This window comes from Macrotis lagotis, chromosome 2, assembly GCF_037893015.1.
Source record: "Macrotis lagotis isolate mMagLag1 chromosome 2, bilby.v1.9.chrom.fasta, whole genome shotgun sequence".
NCBI lineage: Eukaryota > Metazoa > Chordata > Mammalia > Peramelemorphia > Peramelidae > Macrotis > Macrotis lagotis.
This window is the reverse complement of record NC_133659.1, coordinates 183687784-183713783: the sequence shown is the minus strand read 5'-3', so window position 1 is coordinate 183713783 and position 26000 is coordinate 183687784. Positions and strand designations below refer to the sequence as shown.

At 34.5% G+C, this 26000-nt stretch overlaps 1 protein-coding gene across 4 annotated transcripts in view; it reads right to left on the bottom strand.

Moving 5' to 3' along the window:
- SPAG9 (sperm associated antigen 9) overlaps positions 1 to 26000 on the bottom strand; it is a 168649-nt gene that overhangs the window by 91616 nt on the left and 51033 nt on the right. For 3 of the 4 annotated variants that reach the window (XM_074223706.1, XM_074223707.1, XM_074223710.1), the window contains one exon: positions 13249 to 13319. In XM_074223706.1, the coding sequence (XP_074079807.1) occupies positions 13249 to 13319 (71 nt within the window). Of the gene's footprint in view, positions 1 to 13248; positions 13320 to 23353; positions 23435 to 26000 lie in introns of those variants that run through there. The other variant, XM_074223711.1, reaches the window with a different exon arrangement.

Sequence of the window (26000 nt, the reverse complement as noted above, 5' to 3'; positions counted from 1 at the left end):
AGATAACTACATCTGTAGTTTTGATATCAGGATTCAATTGCAATAGTTCCACTGACCTTCATGGTGAAAACATATCTGTCATATCAATTTTTCTGAAATTTTTTCATTTTTATTCTGCATTCCTTCCATTTTGGTATCATTAGAATAACTCTACTGATTATATATATCACATCAAGTTTTCTTTAAAATATTCTAGCCTGTACTGTTTCTACTTATGAAATAATGCTATTCCTGATTGTCCATAATCACTCTTTGAAGAGTTTTAAAAACAAGTTTATATCATTCTAAGTTCATTTTCCATTTTCATTTGCTGATTACTTACTTAAACAATTCAGGACTGAGTTGTTTCAATGATAAACCATCTTTTTCTCATTATTCTTTCTTCTTGCTCTTTTACTAATTTCAGTCCTTTGTCCTGGCAAAACAATGGTCTGATTGTAAACTGTTAAGTGATTTAGAAATTTCCAGACTATCAAAAATATAATCAAGTTTTATATTTTTGTAAAAATATTTGTTCCTTGTCATTTGTAGAGTCTATCAATATCTTTCATGAATTGTGTTCATAATATAAAGGTGTGAAACTTCTTTGAAATCTATAAATTTTTATTCTCCTCCATCTTTCGTCCTCTTTCCCAAATGCTTTTCTCACCATTCTTGTCTTTTCCCCAACTTCTGTCTGATTGATGTTTACTGAAGTAAATTGGAGATGTTATCATATCATTACATTTTTCTATCACTATCACTGGTGCATAAACTGCACTATTTTCACAATGGTCTTTCTGCAAATATCTATCATCAATAAAGCAAAACAAGATGACCACATTTTATATTATATATTGTTCTGTGCTGCCTTTAGACATATGTGATCCATTCTTTCTTCCTTCTGGTGTCATTAAGAACAAATATGCATGACAATATGCAACTCCAGCAGTCTGTCCACTTCTTTACTAGACCAAGATCCCACATTTAGAGGGCCAAAAATAAACATTTATAGCCTAAAAACTATGGGATTCTTAGCACGCTCCGAACCCTTTCCTACTTCTTTGGCTCTGAAGTCTGAAGCAAAAGAAGCCAAACATGCTGAAGACCATTTCCTAATTTTGTTTTGTGGATTGTCAGAGCCAAGAAATTTGTTACCAAAATAGCCAGACTAAAAACTCTCACTCTTTGCAGATGGCATCATGGTATACCTAGAGAATCCCAAGAAATCATCCAAAAAACTACTGGAAACAATTAGCAATTTTAGCAAAGTTGCAGGTTATAAAATAAACCCTCATAAATCCTCAACTTTTCTATATATGTCTAACAAGATACAGCAGGAAAAGCTAGAAAGAGAAATCCCATTCAAAGTAACTTCAGACAATATAAAATACCTGGGAGTCTATTTGCCAAGACAGACTCAGAAACTTTTTGAAAACAATTATAAAAAACTTCTCACATAAAGTAAATCAGATTTAAATAACTGGGCAAATATCAATTGCTCATGGATAGGTTGAGCTAATATAATAAAAAGGACAATTCTACCAAAACTAAACTACCTGTTTAGTGCCCTACCAATCAAAATTCCAAAAATTTACTTTAATGAGCTAGAAAAAATTGTAGGTAAATTCATATGGAGAAATAAAAAGTCAAGAATTTCCAGGAACTTAGTGAAAAAAAATGCAAAAGAAAGGGGCTTAGCCCTACCTGATCTAAAACTATATTATAAAGCATCAATCATCAAAATTTTTTGGTATTGGCTAACAAATAGAGTGGTGGATCAGTGGAATGGACTAGGTGCAAAAGCAGGAGACGATTATAAATTGATAAATCCAAAGAGTCCAGCTAATGGGATTAAAAACTCCCTTTGATAAAGACTGCTGGGAAAATTGGAAGTTAGTATGGAAGAAACCTAGATTAGACCAACACCTCACACCCTTTACCAAGATAAGATCCAAATGGTTACAGGATTTAGACATAAAAAAAATGCTATAAGCAAATTAGAAGATCAAGGACTAGTTTACCTGTCAGATCTATGGAAAGGGGAGCAGTTTATGTCTAAGGAAGAGATGGAGAACATCACTAAAAACAAACTAGATGATTTGGATTACATTAAATTAAAAAGCTTTTGCACAGATAAAACCACTGTAACCAAGATCAAAATAAATGCAGTAAATTGGGAAACAACATTTACAACTAATGATTCTGAAAAAGGACTCATTTCTAAAATATACAGAGAACTGAGCCATATTTAAAAAAAAAAAAAGCCATTCCCCAATTGACAAAGGATATGCAAAGGCAATTTACAGATGAGGAAATCAAAGCAATCCATAGTCATATGTAAAATTGCTCTGAATCATTAATTATTAGAGAAATGCAAATCAAAGCTTCTCTGAGGTACCAACTCACACCTCTCAGACTGACCAATATGACCAGAAAGGATAATGATCATTGTTGGAAGGGTTGTGGGAAATCAGAGACACTATTACACTGTTGGTGGAGCTGTGAACTCATACAACCTTTCTGGAGAGAAATTTGGAACTACGCCCAAAGGGCAACAAAAATGAGCATACCCTTTGATCCAGCAATACCACTACTGGGTCTATACCCTGAAGAGATGATGAAAAAGGGTAAAAACATCACTTGTACAAAAATATTCATAGCAGCCCTGTTTGTGGTGGCAAAGAATTGGAAATCAAGTAAATGTCCTTCAATTGGGGAATGGCTTAGCAAACTGTGGTATATGTATGGCATGGAACATTATTGTTCTATTAGAAACCAGGAGGGATGGGATTTCAGGGAAGCCTGGAGGGATCTGCACGAACTGATGCTGAGATGAGCAGAACCAGAAAAACACTGTATACCCTAACAGCAAAATAGGGGTGATGTTCAACCTTGAAGGACTTGCTCATTCCATCAGTGCAACAATCGGGAACAATTTTGGGCTGTCTGCAAAGGAGAGTGCCATCTGTATCCAGATAAGGAGCTGTGGAGTTTGAACAAAGTTCAAGGACTATTCCCTTTAATTTAGAAAAAAAAACAGATATCTTATTGTCTGATCTTGTTATCTCTAATGCTTTTTGTTTATTTCTTAAGGATGTGATTCTCTCTCATCACACTCAATTTGGATCAATGTACAACATGGAAACAAAATAAAAAACTAACAAGACTGCTTTCTGTGGGGGGTGGGGGTGGGGAAGAAAGTAAAATTGGGAGAAAAATTGCAAAACTCAAATAAAATCGTTAAAAATAAAAATAAAAAATAAAAAATAAAAAACAGCCAGTCTACATGATAATGAGATTCTTTACACTTAGTTAGGATGATCCTTGAAAAGCATATGCAGTCTGCTTCTAAGGCCAAACACAAAGTCTTCTAGGATTGAAGAACTTGCCAGGACATGCATTCCACTTACATTGTCTCCAGGAACCCAGGATCATCTCCATGGAGCAGATGGAGGCAACAGAACAAGACTTTCTGAAGTAAGACTTCTTGTTTATGAATCTAAAATCATACTCATCTCTGTGCTCTCATCAAAGCTCCAGCTTCATATTTCCAACTCTTTACAGGATATTTTCATGAAGAATTTTCCAAATGTAAAGAGCAGAATGAACACTAGCAAAAAACAATGAAATAATCAAAAGGAACAACACTTATTAAATGCCTAGTATGGGCCAAGTACCACATTAAATCCTGCAGATACAAAGACAAAATTGAAAAAGTGCCTGCCCCGAAAGGGGTAACATTCTTTGGAGAGACAATATGTACAAATACAAATACATAAAGAATACATACCAAATAAATACCAGTTAAGTTGTAAAGGTAGGTCACTAGTAGTAGGGGAAAAGTAGTGCAAAGGAGATGGGGCACATGTAAGGGGACAAAAAGTAGATCAATATGTGAACTATAGAATAGCCGGGGGCGGAGGGGTGAGCTTGTGAAGAACTCTAATTGCCAAACAGAAGAAGCTAAAATAGTTATGAAAATAATTTTTAAAACAAAAATAAAACTTTAGGTTCTTTAATTAAGTTCAGGTCGTCAAATCCAAAAAAATTATACCTGCAAATATTAGCAAGTAAAATCATGGAACCATTGCTGATTATCTTTACTAAGTCATGGGGGTAAGGGGGAAGAAAAAGAAGAAGTGAATCAAAGAAGAGAAATCATTGAGAAATTAATAGGTATTCTAAAACAGGAAGGTGAATAGGTGTTATTCCAGCACTTTAAGAAGACAAAGTAGAGTTTCTTTGAGACTACATAAAAGGAAGGAAAAAACCACTAGAATATGTTCAAATTCTTGCCATGAGAAATAATGTAAATTAGCTTATAACATAAACTTTAAAATACTCATAAAGATTGATGCACTGCTTATAGTTTCTGATCTTTGCTCACTTAGATTCATACATGAGTAAAGAGGGAAAATTTTTCTAAAAGACTACTATAGCGTGCCATTGTATCAGGACTAAATCAACTGAATACCTTTGTATCCAAGGAAGAAAGTATCACAACTATGGATAAGGTTACTACAGAGGTAGTCTAAAATGTTTGGGGGGGGGGGGGACGACAATATAGCATTTTATTACTTATTTCCTTGTTCCCTGACATAAAAGTCCATCTTTTTTTTTAATTTATTTTGAATTTTACAATTTTCCCCTTAATCTTGCTCCCCAAGAAGGCAGTATATTAGTCTTTACATTGTTTCCATTGCACACACTGATCTAAATTGAATGTGTTGAGAGAAATATCCTTAAGAAAAATAAAGTAAAAAGATAGCAAAATTATATAATAAGATAACATCCTTTTTTTTTTAAATTAAAGGTAACAGTCTTTGATCTTTGTTCGGACTCCAGAATTCTTTCTCTGGAATACAGATGGTATTCTCCATCACAGATAACCCAAAATTGTGCCTGATTGTTGCATTGATGGAATGAACAAGTCTATTAAGGTTGATCATCACCCCCCATGTTGCTGTTAGGGTGTACAATATCTCTACAAAATTACCAATCATCTCCTAATTGACAAATCTGATGGCATTTTCTCAAATCTCATCATTCTTGACCATTCCACAGCATATGACCTTGTTGATCATCCTCCTGTCCTGGATAATCTTTTCCTTCTTGATTTTCATAACACTACTATTCCTCTTGGTTATCCTAATTATCTGTCTGACTGTACCTCTCCTTTACTTAATCATTTTCCAAATAATGTTCCATAACTAGAACTCTGTCCTGGTCACTGTTCACTTCTCTTTCAATTAGCTCTCTCTTATAATTTTATCTCATGATTCAATCTTCACTCTATGCAATCTGTCTTCTGCTCTACAGTATAATTGTTTTTTTGGACTTTCCATTTCTTCCAAATTTTCCTTCACCTAGAATATTTTCATTAGCATTTGGTAATTTTTTTCTTTTACATCTTTAAATTCCATTGGATTCAAAATGGATTTGAGTTTTTCTCTTTGGCTAATTATTTCTGATGTCAAGGCCATAAATTCTACCATTTGTTCCTTTCAGCTTCTTTTTTCAGAGAAACATTCTGCTGAGATTTCAAATTTTCTTGGATCACAGGGCCCTCTGTTTTTCAGGTATTGGTTCAATTTCCTTTGTCTTGAAATAATAATTTAGAGATATATGCCCTAATTTAGATAGCTATGTAGCCATTATCTCTTCTGTTTTTATATTTTCCCTACCGATTTGTTATTTTCTTTAAACTAATTTTTAATTGATATTTTCTGTTTCTTATAGAACCATAGTCATTCCAAGTATCCTTCTCCTTCCTCTTCCTAGAAAGCCTATCCATATGACAAGTAGTATTTTTTTGGAGAAAGGGGGGGAAAAATCAGCACAACTGATCAATACATTGAAAAAGTATGGGAACATGTGCTAAGTATAATACCTGTGGACCTCCATGGAGGAGTCAGCTGGAGATGTCTTCGAATAACTTTTCATTTGTATCCTCTTAATATTCATAATTTTGTTATATTTACTTTTAAATTTTCATATAGTTATTCTGTTGTAGTTATTGAGTATATTTTCTTGTCTCCTTATTTCATTCTGCATCAGTTCATATATATCTTAGCATATTTCTCTATATTCATTGCACATACAATTTTGTATAGCACAGTAATATTCTGGTGGGTCAATCCCCAGATATTTTATGCATTTTTCAACTATTTGGAATGACACTCCTTTTCAATTATTGCTTCTTGTGTTCTGCTATTTTCATTTAGAATTGCTGTTGATTTTTGAGGATTTATTTTGTAGTTTATAACTTTGTTGAAGCTATTTCAATTAGTATCTTTAATATTTCCCTAGGATTTTCCTGAATAAAACACCATATGATCAGCCAACAGGGACAGTTTAACTCCTCTTTATCTTTCTAAATTCCTTTAGTTACCCTTATCCATAGAACTGACAGATAAACCATTTTATGCTCTCCTAATCTGCTTTTGGTTATCAGGTACCCATTTTGACCTTATCTTGGTATACACTGTAATATTTGGGTTAAGAACGTATCTTTTATTTGTGACCCCTGCATTGATTTCTATTTTTATTGTACTTTGATCCACAAAGGATATATTAACTTTTTGTTCCTTTTTATATTTATTTGCAATATCTCTGTGCCCTAGAATACTGTTACTACTGTTTTTGTTGAAGTAATATGCAGTCCTGAGAAATATGTGTGTGTGTGTATAATATATAATATATATTCTTTTGTGGTCCCATTTAAAAGATGCCGTAAGTCTCTAGTCTTTCCAGCAATTTGCTCAGTTCCATATTTTTCTTTTTAATCTTTCTGTTAGATATTGAAGTTTCCTGTCACTGTTGTATTGCTATCTATGTCTTCTTGTAGTTCAGAGATTTCCTTTACAAATTTGGACATTAAGGCATTAGGAAAATGTGTTTATTATTACTTTGCTATTTGTAGTTCCTTTCAGCATCATATGGGTTCCCTGTTTATCCCTTGTTATTATCCAAAGATTTGGGGGTGACTAGGTGGCGCAGTGGATAAAGCACCGGCCCTGAAGTCAGGAGCACCTGGGTTCAAATCCAGTCTCAGACACTTAATAAATACCTAGCTGTGTGGCCTTGGGCAAGCCACTTAACCCCACTTGCCTTGCAAAAAACCTAAAAATAAAATAAAATAAAATAAAAACAAAGATTTGTTTTACTTTGTCAGTAAGAATGCAACTTCTGCTTTTTTGAATTCTCTTGATATACAAAAAAAAAATTTCCATTCCTCAGTTTTATTTTGCTTTTATCTTTGTTTTTAAGTATGTTCCTTGTAAGTAATCTGTCTGTTTTTATTCAATTTAAAGTTAGTTTGGTTTATATTTTCTTCCACCTTCTTCCAATATTGAATTTGTTTTTTTTCCCCGCATTATGATTTTTTTCTCTCTGTTCTGCTACATGTATAGTACTATGTTGCTTCAGTTACTTTACTTTAATATTTATTTAAAGTGATCTTCTTCCAATGGCTCTCTTCTAACCTCAAACCCTTTCCTCATTTGTTATTCCTTTCCTTTTGAGGTTTTGATTATTAGTTCCTTTCTTCTCTCTAGGTTTTATGTGATTATATAATTCTTCATCTTTTTTCCTTCTAAATCAAGTAGATTCCCCCACCACCACCTCTTCCTAACCATCCCATGGACTAGTCAGTTTTTCAAATTTCATTTGTGCCCCTTTCCAAAAGAAGTTCTCTCACTCTCTTCATTATACAACCTCTGTCTACTCCAGACTGTCATCCTTTCATTCATGACCTCTATAATTATTTGTTCACTCTCTTTTCTCTGTATTCCTCACAAAATCTATTAAGATATCAATTCTCTCCTCTAGGTGATTCCTGGCATTGACTGGTAGACTTTGCCTTGAAGATTCTCCTTTTTCACATATTTCCCCAAAAATAAGACCAGGTTTTACATTAATTTTTGCTCCAAAAGAAGCATTAGGGCTTATTTTCAGGGGATTCTTCCTGTGGGAATTATTATTTGATTTATTCTTTTCTCTACAAGGAACCTCTTCATGTCTTTAGTGCTCTGAGTATTGGCTGAATCCTAGACCTCTTTGGTCACTGTGCAAAAGAAGTGGCTGCATTAAATCAACCTATTTCTTTATAACTGCTTCTGTGTGCCAGGCTTTTTTGTTTCAAGAACATAAATGCCTGAATCTTATCTTTCTTGCCTTGAGTGAAGATTACAGGTGGGATTTTATGTCTGTGCTCCAGCTGGCCATTCAGCAATAAATTCATCTGTTTACATAGGCAGTTACCTCTCTTCCCACTTGGGTATTTACAAATACTTATAATTTATATTATCATTTATTAAGTATTAATGGCAATATTATTTATTTATATTTAATTATATATTGCTATTTTATAGTTCAATATGTCCACTGTGTGTTACAATGGATGTACTAAACAAGTCCATCTGGCTGATGATTTTAACTGGGGCTTATTTTTAAGGTAGGGCTTATATTATAAGCATCCTTAAAAAAAAATCATGCTAGGGTTTATTTTCTGATTAGGTCGTTTTTTCAGGAAAATATGATACATACTAACACTGTGGTCCACTTTCCTCTGTTCCTTAATTCTCTGGCTAAAAGCTACCACCATTGGAAAAATTAAGCCCCCCCCCTTCCTAAACCTCTTCCTCTTCCATAAGTTAGGTGGCAAGAGTAGAAGTGATGCAGTGTCACAAATGGTAGAGGTGAGGACAAGATGAAAAGGCAGAGTCTCTATAACAATAGCAAAGAAAATGTTGGATCCTAGACAGTAGGCCAATAGATAGAGCAAATTGAGACTAACAGGAAATGGGAAGTACTAGAAATTAATGTTCTCCAATATTAATTTATAAGACTGTTGCTACCTTGGTTAGGCTTCTTTGCTATCTTGGCTTTTAGAGATAGCTGTAATTGATTTTCCCCTGATTCATAAGTCTTTAGGGAGAGTTTCTGGGATTTAGTAAGGACTACAAAAAAAGTCTATCTTGTTGGTCATGTGACTAACCAAATATTGATTATTTTAAACACAATGTCTAATAAAATATTTCAAACTCAGTATTTTCAAAACAGACCTATTATCTATCCGAGACTACCTACTTTTCTTCTGAAGTGCCTTATTGTTATCAAAGGCACCTTCTAGTTATTTAGGCTTAAAATTTCAATGTCACCTTCAACACCTCACTCTCCCTACATACCTAACCTGTTGCTGAATTGTATTATTTCTTTCTCCAATATACCTCCTCTTCCAATCCTTCACTTAATTCATATGGTCAAGCTCAGCCTCCTAATTAGTCTCCCTGACTCCACTCTTTTCCCTCTCCTACCTATTACTCTGCACAGCATCCTAAATGATTTTTAGACAACACCTTAATATCCAAGCACTCAATACAGTGCCTGGCCAAAAGGAGGTGATTAATAAATGTTTACTGCATGTTCTATTGGTTACTCTCTAGAACCTTCAAATAAAAACACTGCTATTTGGCATTTAAAGTCCTTTGTAACCTGGCTCCAATCTATCTTTCCCAGAACCATGCAATATAGAAAGAAAAGCAGAGAAAAAGTTTGACAAAACTCAACAAATCAAAACTGTATGTCATTCCAATGCAATGTGTCACATATTGAAGCTCTATATCCACAGACACTAATATTTCTTTTGTGGGGCCAAATTTGTTCATTATAATTTACATTGGTTAAAAATATTACAGTTGTTTCCTGGTTCTATTTCTCTTTGCTTTGGGTCATGTTTCTCTAAGTTTCTCCATAGTTCTCATAGTCACTATTTCTTATAGTTTCTTGTGTATTTCATAACACAATTGTACTATAATTTGTGTAGCCATTCCCTAATTCATGGGTATCTACTCTTTCCCAATTCTTTGCTATGAAACAAAAGATGCTGTTTTATGAAACCCTCCCTTTTTGTCTTTGAACTTCATATAATCTCTAGGTCTCAAAGGAAATGGACATAGTCACTTTTTTAGTGTAATTCCATATTATTCTCCAATCACATCAAAAACAATGTTAATGTGCCTGTCTTTCTTCAGTTCTGCCAACTGATTTATTCTCATTTTATTCATCTGTGAATGATATGAAGTGAAAACTCTGAGTTACCTGATTTACATTCTTCTCATTACCAGTGATTTCAAGCTGTTTTCTCACATTATTTTTTAATTTATTTTTTATTCTCATTTTATACAAATGTTTTTTACATTAATAAAATATTCTTGTTTACAAGTAAACAAAATACCCCTCCCCCCATGAATACAGATAGACTGGCTTGGGCGAAAAAAGTAAAGGGGAGAGAAAAAAAATTAAAATTAAAAAAATTAATAGTAATAATTATAGATGTGGCCAGGTGGCGCAATGGACAAAGCACCAGCCCTGGAGCCACAAGCACCTGAGTCCATATCCAGCCTGGTAAACCCAACAATCACCCAGCCATGTGACATGCAAGCCACCCGAACCAAACCCCACTGCCCCATATCCTTCCTCCCCAAGGAAAATGAAATGAAATTAGGAGACATTTTGGTCCTATGGAGGAAATCTCAGAAGGGAACAGATAGCCTTCATTTAAAAGAATAGCTTTGATTTTCCAATTTTGACTTCCTTCTTCCCTATCCAAGGCCTAAAACATTCCTGTGACTTTAATTCTTCCTCCCCAACCTCTTCTAGGAGAACCATGGATATGGCATCATTTTTTTTTTATTTTTGGTCACCATCAACTCATTTCCCTTTTACCCATTCACTAATGCTTCATCACTCCCAACTCCCTCCTCTGCCCCAATTTCTTTACTTTCTTTGGTAAGGTCCACCTGCCACTAAAGGTTTTTTTTTAATTATCTAGTAAATATAAATATAAATAAAAGAACAGTTTGAGATGATACTGGAAAATGAAGATAATAATAAATTAATCCTTAAAAATTAAGAGCACTGGGGCAGCTAGGTGGCGCAGTGGATAAAGCACTGGCCCTGGAGTCAGGAGTACCTGGGTTCAAATCTGGTCTCAGACACTTAATAATTACCTAGCTTTGTGGCCTTGGGCAAACCACTTAACCCCATTGCCTAGCAAAAACCTAAAAAAAAAAACAAAAAAAAAAACCAAAATTAAGAGCACTTAGGTCAAAAACTAGTTTGTCTGTTATCTTGCTGGTTTCCATTTCTGAGGATTTCTTTTTCCCCTTTCATTCACCAGTTATTTACCAAGTACCTACTGTGTACACAGCACCCTGATTCAGGTTATTCTAGACCATTGTGTTTCATATAGTAGCCTGCACAGTGGAACCTCTCCAATGTCTTCATCAAAGATGATTATATCTATAACCAGAATTCCCTTAAACAACAAGCTAGTATATGTAAAATGATTTGAAGAGTTAATGAAGGCTTCACCAAAAATTTTCTAGAGTTTAGGAATTAAATGCCATTGTTCTTTAAAATCAGGAAGCTTTTATTCCTGCTAACTAGCTACTCTAGAACAAAAGAATTAGAACTAGAGTAGGATTAAATTTCTATATAGCTTTTTTTTCCCTATAATATAACATCTTACTGTAAAACAATGCTAAAGAATGGCAAGATACTTGAGATATGGAGGGAAGGTAAATGGAAGAAGAGAGGAGTAGAGATAGAGGTAGGGTCATAACTTCAATTTCAATGTGCAAATCAATGGACAAATGGGATTAAATATATTATATCACACTTTTCAGAAAACATTTCAACAATACATCTATTTTATAAATACTAAAAGGAAACAATCCACCCTTTTTAGTATATTACAGAAATGCAATGACAACACATGAATAAGTTACATTAGGCCATAGTATCAGTCATTTAATCCAACTTATTTGTTGTACAGATGAGGAAACTGAGACTCTGAGAGGCTAAGCTGACTTGCCCAAAACATGCAAGTACTAGGTAGTCAATTTTAATTTGCCCCACTATGTTAACATATTTCTCCAATGAATTTTTCAATAAAACAGAGCAGTGTAGTGAGGCTGGCCTAAAGCCAAGAAGAAGGAACTCCCATACCACCCAGACTGGCAGTTCGACCCTGGCCAAGTCACATAGGCTCACTGTGATCTGGGTAGTTCTCCAAGGTCACAAGTTGCAGAAAAGGTCCCAACCTACATGTCCTCACCTAACAGTTTCCTCAAACAATGAGATTAAAGGACCAGTCCTCAGGCCCCCAAATCTAGCATCAATACACATTACTAAATGTTTTACCCTGGGACAGGCACTAAAATCAGTATGAGGCAAGAACAATGAATTCAGGAGCCTTGATTACTCACCAAAAAGTTCATTATAAAAATATGGGCATCATAACATACCGCCCTGGGCTTTGAGTCAGAAAGTTCAGTTGCTGTTCAATCATTTCTTTTATATTTGACTTTTCATAACCCCATTTTGGGTTTTCTTGGAAGAGATCCTGTGTCATTTACATATCCAGCTCATTTTATAGATGAAGAAACAGAGGCAAAGCATGTGGAAATGGTTTGCCAAGGATCACAGAGTTAGTAAGTGTCTGAGGTCAGATGTGAACTCAGAAGAGTCTCCCTGATTCTAGGCAATTTTTCTAATTGCCCCAGAGTCAGAAAGACCTGAGTGCAAATCTCCCTTTCAACAGTTTCCTCAACTGTAAAATGTATAACAGTACTTTTGTCACAAGGTTGTTGTGAGGATCAAATGAGATATTTCTAAAAGCACTTAGCAGAGTGCCACATGCCTAAAGAGGCTGAAATAAACACTTATTCCCTTGCTTTAAAATGTAGCTGAGCTTACTGCTTCTCTTTCTCACATAAAGCAATGAACACCAAATTCTACAATGTCTCATAATCCTGACAACATAAAGGACTCTATAAGCTAAGAAACAAAACATACTATTTCTAATTCTATATACTAATTCTAAACAACCTGCTTTGGAGACTTCTTCACTTAGCAGACCAAATTTATTAGACATAAAAATTAATATCATAAATGAGTTCACATCAAACTTTATCAGTCCATCCTACTCTTTCATAAATACAATTTTTGACATATGCTTCCCAATATAAATTTTTACTTACCCTGCCTAACCAAGCAAGTCGTACTTTTTAAAGTAAGTGCTATGAACCAGTGGCATACAAAACTCAGTGCATGCTAAGTTAATTCCAAACATCTGAAGAAATGGCATATGTTAATAGATAAAAAACATTAAGATTCAACTGTTTCCCAGAGGGGCTTTAATATGAACTAGGGTAAATTTCTTTGTTTAAATAATAACATCAAAGGAATCTAGAGACTTACCTCTGTGTGTCTTTGATGTAATGCATTGTATTCTTTCTTCAACTCAGATTCTCGCTCCTCAAGTCTGCTAACTAAAATGGAGAAAGGTAGAGACAGATCACTATCACCAAATTATATAAAATTTACCTGGGGAAAAAAGTCAATTTTGAAGTCAGAAATCAGGTTTACCAACTCCTCATCATGTCTAAGACCCAATATTCTACTTGATTTCCAGCAAGGATTGAATGATCTAATTTCTTCATCCAAAATTTGAGGAAAAAACCTTTTAAAAAATTATTACTTAATGTAATTTAGGATAAAATAACTTATTGACTTTGTCATATACTTAATGCCTCTGAAAAAAATCATCTGTTTTATCAAACCATTCTTAAAAATTCTGATGGAGATCTCCCTATGCTATAACTCGAAGACCAAAAAATATATAAACACGAGAAAGTCACCTTTTTTCAGTATGTAATGACACATGAAAGTAACAAAATTTATTTTTTATAAGTTTTTTCTTCTCATGCTTTTACACTCTCAATTTATCTTCCTGCAAATTTGGCTCCCTCTGCTGATGCTTCTTGGTAAATGCATTATACTTTGGGTCAGTCCTTTGTTACTACAGAATGTTTCTCTAAAAACAAAGTTAAAAAAAAATAAACCACAGAAATTTTCTAATAAGCATTTGCACTCTACAGAGAAAGACCTATAAAGAAAATAAATAGGGGGCGGATAGGTGGCACAGTGGAAAGGGCACTGACCTTGGAGTCGGAAGTACCTGGGTTCAAATCCGACCTCAGACACTTAATAATTACCTAGCCATGTGACCCTGGGCAAGCCACTTAACCTCACTGCCTTGAAAAATGAAAGGAAGGAAGGAAGGAAGGAAGGAAGGAAGGAGGGAGGGAGGGAGGGAGGGAGGGAGGGAAGGAGTATGCAAATGAATGAATGAATGAATAGAAAAATAAATGAATGAATAAATGAATAAATAGAAAATAAATATCCTGGCAGAATGTTTAACTTTATTTCATTTATTTTCAATAAGAAAAAACGTTCTTGTCTAAAATGATTAGGTACCCTTTCCTAAAATGGAATGTGCCAGGTGGAGTCAACAAGAATGGATTAGACAACTGTGTACACACAGCATTATACCAGGAACTTTGGGGGACATAAAAGAGAAACAATAAATAGTTAGAAAGAGAAGATGTACTCAGACAAAACAATTAATATAAAACACAAGCTAGTGCAAAATATAATCTATACATAAACATCATATATTTATAATTTGTAAATAATTCATTATACAAGATACCCGTAATAAGCCAAATGCTAAAAGAAAGCTCAGATGGGGAATTTAATCCAAGCAGGTCAATCAGAAAAGATTTGTATGATCAAGAAGGGGATCAAACAGTACCTTAAGAAACCAAGCAGGTAAGAAGAGTTTTCAAGGTGGCAGATTACATAAGCACAAAAATAGAAGAAAAAGGAAGTATGATATATAGAGAGCAGTACAAAGACTTGGCAGGAGGACAGGGGTAAATGCTGGAGGGTAGAGTGGGAGAGCAGTTTAAAAAGTTAAGAGGATAAGATAGAAGAATAACCTGGCAACAATATGATAGATGGATTGGAGAAGAAACTTGAACCAAGAAAACAATTAGTAGTGGTAACTCAAACATGATAATGGGAGCCTGAATAAGGATGATAGCAGTGGAAATGAAAAGGATACAAATCTGAAAAGCATTTGAGTGGCAAAGCCCTCAGAATAGGCACCTGATAAATATGTGTTGAATTTAGGGCGGGGGTGTGCAGGGAATGGTGTCTGAGACTGGAAGAATGGTAATAACATTGAAACAAATGAAGATGAGAAAGGAAACCAATAAGGAAGACAAAGAGGTTTCAAGTTCAATTTTACATATGCTAAAGTTTAAGGAGATGATGGGAAATCTAATTAGAAATGTACTATATCAGGGGCGGCTAGGTGGCACAGTGGATCTAACACTGGCCTTGTAGTCAGGAGTACCTGAGTTCAAATCCAACCTCAGACACTTAATAATTACCTAGCTGTGTGGCCTTGGGCAAGCCACTTAACCCCATTGCCTTGCAAAAACTAAAAAAAAAAAAAAAAAAGTACTATAAGTAGCTAAAATTATGGTATTATATTTACATAGATAAGTCAGGTTCTATGAATCTGACATAACAAGTAGTAGCTGATAAAGATTAGATGAACTCTTTGAAGTGAAGAATTGAAAGACTAAGACATGGAAAAAACAAAGCATATAAAATAGCAGATGTTTAATGTTTGTCCTTCATTTTTTTTGTTTAACTTTCTAAGAATTTTATTATTTCACTCTGTAGTATGTATCATTTTTCAAATTCACAACATTTTTTTGACGAACAAGTTCCCCAAAAATCACATAATAAGAAAATTTAAAAGCCTAACAATAATAAAAATATATCAACTTGTAGAATCTATCAGTTCTATAGTAATTAAATTTTAAAACTTAGTTGAAAAGAAATTTTGAAGGAATTAAATTTTTCTTATTCATGCAGTTTCTAAGCATATTACCTTCATGCCTAATATCAAGTATGTTTTACATTATTGTCTGATCTACTTATAGAGAATAAAATGTCACTATTATCCTAACAGAACATATTTCACTTTAAGTGAGACTGTATTATAATTTAGTTTTAGGACAAAAATCAAATCAAATCTGGATTTACAATTACAAATGGTATCATACAAAATCACAATTTTCCTGTGGGCCGTTAACTGCCAGTAACTCAAATTAGAAGATGCACTGAGATTTATGGTGGTAATCTTACATTCTTACCCTCTTCTGTGGCCCATGAGGCTCTCCTAATGTGAAAATTGTATACTTGATGGTATTTTTTATTGTATCCCTCACTGGAAGATCAGAATGATCCTTCAAAGAAAGAATTTTTATTATGTTTTATGCAAATAATTCCATTCTATAAAATTCAATTCTAGTTTCTATTAGGTAAATGTATTAACATCATAGAATATTTTCAGTCTTCTCTTCTTTGCTCTTTTCTTTTTTAAAAAAATTTATTTATTTTTGAATTTTACAGTTTTTCCCCTAATCTCACTTCCCTCACCTCACCCCCTCCAACAGATGGCAGTCTCTTAGTCTTTACATTGTTTCCATGTTATACATTGATCTAAATTGAATGTGTTGAGAGAGAAATCCTATCCTTAAGAAAAAAAAAACAATATAAGAGATAGCAAAATTACATAATAAAATATTTTTTTTTAATTAAAGGTAATAGTCTTTGGTCTTTGTTCAAACTCCACAATTGTTTCTCTGGATACAGATGGTATTCTCCATCCCAGATACCTCAAAATTGTCCCTGATTGTTGCTCTTATGAAATGAGCAAGTCTATTATTAAGGTTGATCATTAACCCCATGTTACTCTTATGGTATACAATAATTCTTCTGGTTCTGCTCATCTCGCTCAGCATCAGTTCATGCAAATTCCTCCAGTCTGCTCTGAATTCCCATCCTTCAGGGTTTGTTTGTTTGTTTGTTTTTTTAGTTTTTGCAAGGCAATGGGGTTAAGTGGCTTGCCCAAGGCCACACAGCTAGGTAATTATTAAGTGTCTGAGGTCAGATGTGAACCCAGGTACTCCTGACTCCAGTGTCGGTACTCTATTCACTGAACCACCTAGCTGCCCCTATGGTTTCTAATAGAACAAAAGTGTTCCCATAAGGTACATATAACACAGTTTGTTCAGTCATTCCCCCAATTGATGGATATTCACTCAATCTTAAAGAACATTAGTACTCCAACACATTCATATACCACAATTCCAATTCTTGGCCACTACAAAAATGATTGCAATGAGGGGCAGCTAGGTGGCGTAGTGGATAAAGCACCAGCCTTGGAGTCAGGAGTACCTGGGTTCAAATATGGTCTCAGATACTTAATAATTACCTAGCTGTGTGGCCTTGGGCAAGCCACTTAACCCCGTTTGCCTTGCAAAAAAAAAAAACACCTAAAAAAAAAAAAGATTGCAATTGCTCTCCAGAATGCCTATATCAGTGCATAAATTCACCAATAATGCAAGAGTGTCCCAGTTTCCCCTTATCCTCTCTAAGATTGATCATTTTACATTTTTGTCATATTGTCTAAACTGATAGGTATGAGGTAATACCTCAGAGTTCTTTTAATTTCTATTTCTCTAATCAAAAATTATTAGATCACTAATTATTAGAGAAATGCAAATTAAAACATCTCTGAGGTACCACCTCACACCTCTCAGACTGCTCAATTTGACCAGAAAGGACAATGATCAATGTTGGAAAGGATGTGGGAAATCTAGAACACCATTACATTACTGGTGGAGCTGTGAACTCATCCAATCTTTCTGGAGAACAATCTGGAATTATGCCAATAAATATATTGTATACCTTTTGATCCAGTGATACCACTGCCAGGTCTATACCCTGAAGAGATGATGAAGAGGGTTAAAGACAAAATATTCATAGCAGCTCTATTTGTGGTAGCAAAGAATTGGAAATTGAGTGAATATCCATCATTTGAGGAATGGCTGAATAAATTGTGGTATATGTACCTCATGGAATGCTATTGTTATATTAGAAACCACAAAGGATGGGAATTCAGAGAAGACTGGAGGGATTTACATGAACTGATGCTGAGCAAGATAAGCAGAACCAGAAGAACACTGTACATCCTAACAGCAACATGAGGTTGATGATCAACCTTAATGGACTTGCTCATTTCATAAGTGCAACAATCAGGGACAATTTTGGGGTATCTGTGCTAGACAATGCCATCTGTATCCTGAGAAAGAATTGTGGAGTTTGAACAAAGACCAAGGATTATTATCTTTAACTTAAAAAAAAAAATGTCTTATTAAGCAATTCTGTTATATTTCATACTATATGTTTCTTCCTTAAGGATATGATTTCTCTCTCATCACATTCAACTTAGACCAATGCATACTATGGGAATGATGTAAAGACTAGCAAACTGCCTTCTATGGGAGTGGGGGGAGGGAAACAAGATTGGGGAAGAAATTGTAAAATTCAAAATAAAACATTTCTTAAAAAAATAATAATGATTTAGAGCATTTTTTTCATATGATGATAGATGTCTTTAGTTTCTTCATCAGAAAATTATCTGTTATCTTTTAATCATTTATCAGTTGGGGAATAACATTATTATAAATTTGAGTGAATTCTTTATATTGTAAAAACTGTTGGGAAATTGTGTCTTAATGAGAATGTTAGCAGTAAGTCAACTGGTCAATAAGAAACTGATTGAAGGATTGCTGAGTAAATGATCTACCAAGATAAAGAAATTTGAAAGAGTGATAACTAACTTGGTTAATCTTGAATTGTCTTATAATCACCTCAAGGATAATTAGGTGATGCAGCACATAGAGCACTGGCCTTGGAGTCATAAGGACAGGAGCTTGAATCTGGACTCAGAAGCTTCACTCTTACTAGCTGTGTGACCTTGGGCAAGTCTTAAGTTAACCCCGACTGCCTCACATCCAGGGTTATCTTCAGTCTTACTGATTTATATCTGGTCAATGGACCCAGAGGACTGTGGAGGAGAAAGTGAGATTGGTGACTTAGCACAGCACCCTCTCATTCAAATCCAATTCATATGCTTATCATGGCATCATCTCCCTGGTTTAGAGGTCTTCTTTGAGAATGAAAGACAAAAACAAAAAAAACAAACCCAATCACCTCAGAGTGATAAATGATGAAACACCTATCCATTCTTTTTCTTCCTTTTTCAAAATGTACACTGATCTAAAAAAACAATCTATACTTGTCATTGGCATTTGCATACATTTTACATAATTACAGATAATGGCTTTAGATAATGAAGTGGATAGAATACTGGGCACAGACTTCAATCCATATCTAGCTTCAGAAACTTACTAGCCATGTGATCTTGGGCAAATCATTTAACAACTGTTTGCTTTAATCCCCTGGGGAAGGAAATGGCAAACCACTCCAGTATCTTTACCAAGAAGAGCCCATAGACAATATGGTCCACAAGTTCAGGACAGGTGGAACGGGACTCAACAGCTACTTACTTATTTAGAAGCATGGTGTCAACCAACTCAGCTTACTACTGATCTCAACACTATCACTTCATACAGACTTAAGATCAGCTTAATAAAGTTAAATGGAACCAGACTATGTCTACTATGTTTCATAAATTTTTTAACTAAATCTATAATTTAACTGGTATAGAAACTCTCTTTACAATGCAAATTAGTATACCAGGAGTGAGTCTTCTCAATGATAAAAGTATAGAGGATTAGTCCCATGGATCTCAAGTCTGACAGGTAAAGTAAAGACAAAAAACTCCCTCAGAGAGGAGCAGGTTTATTTGACCTTTAAGTATAGCCCCACCTTTTTAGCACAATGCCTGGCACAATGCTCAATAACAAGCCCTGACTGACTGGTATCTTCCTACTGGAAGATTCTGTAGGCTCATTCTGAGATTAGAGCATTAGGAGAATATAATGGAAGTGGAAATGAAAGTGAGAATCAGAAATCTTGAAGGGGTAATAAGAGAGGGGGCTATCTCACCACTGAAGCTGAAACAAACAACCTAATAAGTTTTTACAACAAAAGTTGGTCAACTCAGTCCAACCTCATAGCTTCTCCAGGCTGCAAAGTTCTCTCAATTTGTAGGATCACAGATTTCCTTTTGCAAAGCAAGATAAATTAGTTAGAAACCCTGTATTGTACCTTTTTAGAAGGCTAAAAAGTGTTTTGAGAATCTGGTCCCAAAAAAAATAATTCCTTTGGCCTTTATTATCTTAACTAGAGACCAATAATGGTAGGGGCAAATTTTCTAAAAGAAATAGATTTGGTAGACTGTATCTGCCACTACCAATGCTCTCACAGAATGAACCCTTCTACTTTAAGAGTTCCTTGTATTTATTACCTCTGATGAAGGTACCCTATTTTCTGAAAAGGTTCTAGATTTTGCTGTGGTTAAATAATTACAGGGAAATAGATATTCAACTGGAACAAAGGGGACTTGGTGGCAATCAAGTACCTGGATAAAGGTGAGAGGGTGGAGTCATTTATCTATCCTCCAAAGAAAAAAAGTGGCAGTCCCTAAATTGAAGCATCTAAAGGAACAAAGATTTGTCATATCCCCCTTACTGTCCTATAGAAAGCAAGGTTTTGGTTGGTGGAACATAGAGCACTCAAAAAGGTAGCTAAGGAAGTAAAGAGTCCCATTATCAACTTGGGTCTCAAAATAAGTTGCATATGGAACGTATGACCTCTTTGCTACAGACAAATCTGATAATGAGGATAGGGATGGGAATGGGAAGGTAGGTCTCAGTACCTGTCAGATGTATTGTCACTGGAAGGTAGCTGGGATGGTATCCCTTTCAAGAGTTTTTTTTGTTGGATTTGGTTGGTCTTAAGGAATAGAGGTGGAGCCATTGATGTTGTATCCTTAATACCTTAAGCATAAAAATTCCAGACTATGGAGAGCCAAGGTGCTGAAATTTTAACAAAATTTCTAAGACTCTTTGGGACAGTTCTCTGATCCAGAAATGCCAGACTGACAAATGAGAGGCAGAAGTGAACAGAGTCTGTTCAATTGCCCCTTTTAATCACCTTCCAAATAAATTTATTTTTATTAAATTTTGTGGTATATGAGTGTTCCATTACATTCCAAGACTGTAATTGAATCACTGCCCTGGCTTAAGCTAGTTCCAAACATCCTTAGGACAGAAATTCTGTATTCAAATCTGCTATCTTAAAGAAAGGGAAACTAAAAATGCCTTTGATTCAATTTTGACTCCACCCACTCTATACAACCAAATTAAAAATCTGAATTCTCCAAGTTTTCCTACTCAGTGCCAACTGCTTTAAAACAGATGGTAGCTAACAAAGTCAGTTGTGTGAAATAGGAGATTGAAGCAATGAAGCTTTTAATGTCTAGGAAAAAACTTCTAATCTAGATAAGTTACAACAACTTAGTTTCTCTTATTTTAGTTATCTACAGGAGAAAGGAGATATTTTTTGTTCAATTATGGAATTCTGATTGTAGAAAGTCTGCGAAATCACCTAAGTCACCCTTCCCAATTTTATAGATGAAAAATTTGAGGCGTAGAATGATCAGGTGACCTACTGTCACACAGCTGCTTAATAGCTACTTTCTTACGAAATGATAAATTTTGGATTGTACTTAATTTGTTAAGTTTATTTGTCAAATCTACAATGATACCATGTTTTGGGGTGGTTTTTTTTTAAATGTTCTTCACATAGTCCTATGTTTATGGAACCAAAAGGCTTCTCATTTACCTACATTAGTCACAAAACATATAACAAAAATGTATGGGGGAGGTTAGGTGGAACAGTGGATAGAGCACCGGCCCTACAGTCAGGAGTACCTGAGTTCAAATCCAGCCTCAGACACTTAATAATTACCTAGCTGTGTGGCTTTGGGCAAGCCACTTAACCCTATTACCTAGCAAAAACCTTAAAAAAAAAAAAGTATGAATAATCACTGTTCTTTCCTAGTGCCAACCTTCTCTAAGAAAAGAAACCTGGAAAGAGACTTGAAATTAGGGCCAAAAAAATTCTGCCCATTTATTAATTATTCCAAGGGCTTCCCTTTATAGTTACAAATAGCTGTTTAGAAATACACAGGTCACTAAAATTCAGAATTCACTTTCAGTAAAAAAAAAAAATTGACACCTCAATGTTATTGGCATGTTATATAACTTTTTTCCCCCATGCAAGTGTTCTCAGGAGTGTATTAAAGGGGCAGCTAGGTGGCACAGTGGATAAGGCACCGGCCCTGGAGTCAGGAGTACCTGAGTTCAAATCCAGCCTCAGACACTTAATAATTACCTAGCTGTGTGGCCTTGGGCTAGGCACTTAAGCCCATTTGCCTTGCAAAAAAAAAAAAAAGAGTGTATTAAACTTTAGAACTCAAGATCAACATTCCAATGCTTGTATCAACAACACCAGGTCAGATTGCACAGTTTAGCATTCAAAGCTAACTACCAACTTTATACTCACCCTAAATTTAATTATAAGTAGACAATTATCACTTGGCTAAAAAGATTTTGGTGAGATTGAATATGATAGCATATTACTATTCAATTTTTTAATAGGACAACAGTAAAAAGTAGTTCTCCCTTACTATGAAGACTGAGATAAAAAGAATTCAGTTAACTCACAAAGAAGAAAAATCAGAAAATCTCTAATTCTCTCCCAGATTTGCCCTTTAATGTCTATTTTACTCCCAGTAGATTATCTAGAATAAATTTTCCAGAAAAGTGGGTCCAATTCTGGTTGTCACTAGGTTTCAGGTTAAAGAATATAAAAATATCACTAAACATCACAATTTAGATCACCCAGAAGTTATTCTTTAATCTAAATATCAAAAGTATTTGAATTGAGGTACTATGATTGTACCAATAAAGATAATTCTAAGATTTAAGATAAAAAGCTCTTTCCTCCAGCTCCCACCTTCTCCCCTCTTCCATATAATCAGGCGCAGAGATGGATATCAAAGGTAATACAAAAATACAGAAAAATCTCAAAGAAATTAATTTCTGTTGAATATACATACAATATAGAAGTACTACTTGCTTCATTATATTAATATATTATAACTAAAAGCAGTAAAAACAAAGGATTTCTAACAATAATTCACACACAAACTCAAACCCCTAAAGAATCTCATCCAAAGACCTAAAGATTGTCACTACCTTATTCTTCAAAATAAGCTACAACCTAAGATTAAGCAGAAACCAAATGATAGCTTCATTTAACCTAACTTATTGTTTATAAAATACCCACAATTTTCTGAAGAACAGAACAAACCAATTCATTTAAAAACATTTTTTACAGGAATAGGGAAGACAGTGGGTAGAAAATAGAAACTAATACATTCCCCCATCAGAACAGAGCCACAAGAGAAAATTTTGTCTCTCTTCTAAATTAGCCTGCCACAACAATGTGTGACAATGAGGGCAATGGCTAATAGTTGGGGGAAGGTTTCATCTTTCCAAGAACAGATGGATCAAATTAAGGCAGGAAGAGCTACCTGCTCTGCCTACACAAAATCAGAGCTTACCTCCTTAGATTGATGGCCTTTGCCAAGTTTGGAACACCTTCCTTCTCTGTTGTCTTCCACCCAATCAGACTGCTGATAGGCCTATGGGGGAAGAAAGAGAAACAGACCTGCTAGAAAGCCAAATCCAACTCATATGCCTTCTCACAAAGAATCTTCAGTTCTTACTATTTAAGGAAGGCAGACAATCCAGCTGTTACTAAGCCTCAAAGGATTGACACAAGTCTTTGAAAGTTTCTCCTTCAACAATTTAGCATCAAATGCCCTAAAGATTAAGGAAAACTCTGACCAAAACAAAACAGTAATTAAAAACTCAGACACAAGTCCTTTACACAGTCTGTAAGCCTAAGGAAAAGTGATTTGACTTTATAAAGTAGGAACCTAATGATGCAACCTTAGAAACAATAAATACTCAAGAAATGACTGCACAGATTAACAAATCAGATTATTGGAAAAAAGCTGAGAGGAACTTCTAGAGAACATGTGATCCAGACCCTTTGCTTTTAGAATAGTTCAAACTATCTAAGATGGAAGGTGGACTGAACTTTCCTTCTTGAAGGTCTCTGAATATTCTACAACCTTCTTCAGTAGCACAGTTCAGTTTTTAAAAATCACCTTTTTTATGACCAACCATATACTCTCCGTTGCTTTACACCGGAAGTCCTCTTATCTATCTATAAGTCTTACACAAACATACAGAACAACTGCATGGCATCCTTCTCTTCCAAAACCTTCATCTATTTGCAGTAACTAAATCTATTCAAGGCTACACAACCACAATACATTCAAAGTGATCTCAAAAGACAACTTTCCATACCAAAAAAACTCTGGCTTTAAGTTCTCTTTAAAAATCAAGGCTTTCCCTCCCCATTTAAGGCATAAAGATTTAAATATCCAAATATTAACAGGCAGTCAGAAAGCTAACAATTAGATAAATGTCTTCAGAATTCTGAAATCTTTGCCACCAATCTTCAATGATCAGCATATACAGGAAAAACAATGAAGTCTTAACATTGAAAAACCACTAAATATAGAAAAATTAAAAAATGAAATTTAATCAAAATTATATAGATTATAAAATGCAAAACCATCATATGCAAAAATAATTATCATCTCTGCCAACATATATGATATCCAATGGGGAAAAAAGGAATAAAATCTGGTCTCACGTATCAACATAATTTCTATCATACACACATACATAAATACAAATATATATATATATATATATATATATATATATATATACACATGTAGACATACACATATATTCAGCTCAAGATTAAAAAAAAAAGAAAATGGCTATAAAACATCTGCCCATTCTGTTCCTCCAATATATATTTTAAATCAGGGTATACATTCTTAACAGTCCTAAGGTTGTCTTTTATAAAACTAATTTTTATTAAATAGCCATGAACAAGAATTTCAATTAAAACAGAAAATGTAAACTATAATATTAATAAGTGCTTATGTCTTATAGGACACAAATAAGGTATACCATTGTATTTATAAATTTTAATTTTTGAAAAAGTTTTTTTAAAAAAATCACCATGTAATGCTAATTTAAAAATGCAGGTTAGAATTTTCTGAGATTCTCTCTTAATTGGATGGTTTATAGGACCAAAAAAGAAAATGATATATGTTGGAAAACATGTAGGAAAAATGAGAATTAATATACTTTTGGAGGAGTTGTTAATTGATTCAACAAATCTTTAGTGCAATTTGGAACTAGCAGTGGCACGGCTAGGTCTATATTCCAGAAGAGATGAAAAACAGGAAGGAAAAGGACCTCTATGTATAAGGGTATTTATAGCAGCTCTTTTCTGGAAGCAAGGAAGTAGAATTAAGGGGTTGCCCATCAGTTAGGGAATGACTGAATGAACTGTCATGTGATTAAGATGAGAGGCTATTTTCTTATAAGAAGTGATGAACAGAATGCTCTCAAAAAAACTTACATGAGCAGATGTACTATATACAAAGTAACAGCAATGTTGTAGGATGATCAGCTGTGAAGGACCTACCTTTTCTCAGCAATGCTGGAACCTAAGAGAACCCTAAAGGATTTAGGAAAAAAGAATACTATCCAATGGGGGCAGCTAGGTAGTGCAGTGAATAGAGCACCAGCCTTGGAGACTGGAGGACCTGAGTTTAAATCAGACCTTAAACACTTAAAAATTACCTAGCTGTGTGACCTCGGGCAAGTCACTTAACCCCACTGCCGTACAAAAAACAAACAAAAAACAAACAAAAAAAAGAATATTATCCAACCCAAAGATAGAGCTAATGGTGTCTGGATAACAGATTGAAGCATACTTTTTATTAACTTTATTTTTCATAAGGTTTCTCTTTTTTGAGATGAAGGGAGAGTTATGTTTACAACATGCCTGCTATGGTAATGTTTTACATGACAACACATTTTTAAACTATGTCAAATGCTTTCTCAATGAGGGGGGATTAGAGTGGGGAAAAGGAAGAGAATACAGAAGTCAAGGCTTTAAAAGTGAAATGTTAGGAGGTACAACTAGGTAGTCCAGTAGAAAGAGCACCAGTCATGGAGTCAGGAGGACCTGATTTCAAATTCAACCTCAAACACTTCATACATACTAGCTGTGTGAGGGCAAGTCATTTAAGCACCATTGCCCCACAAAAA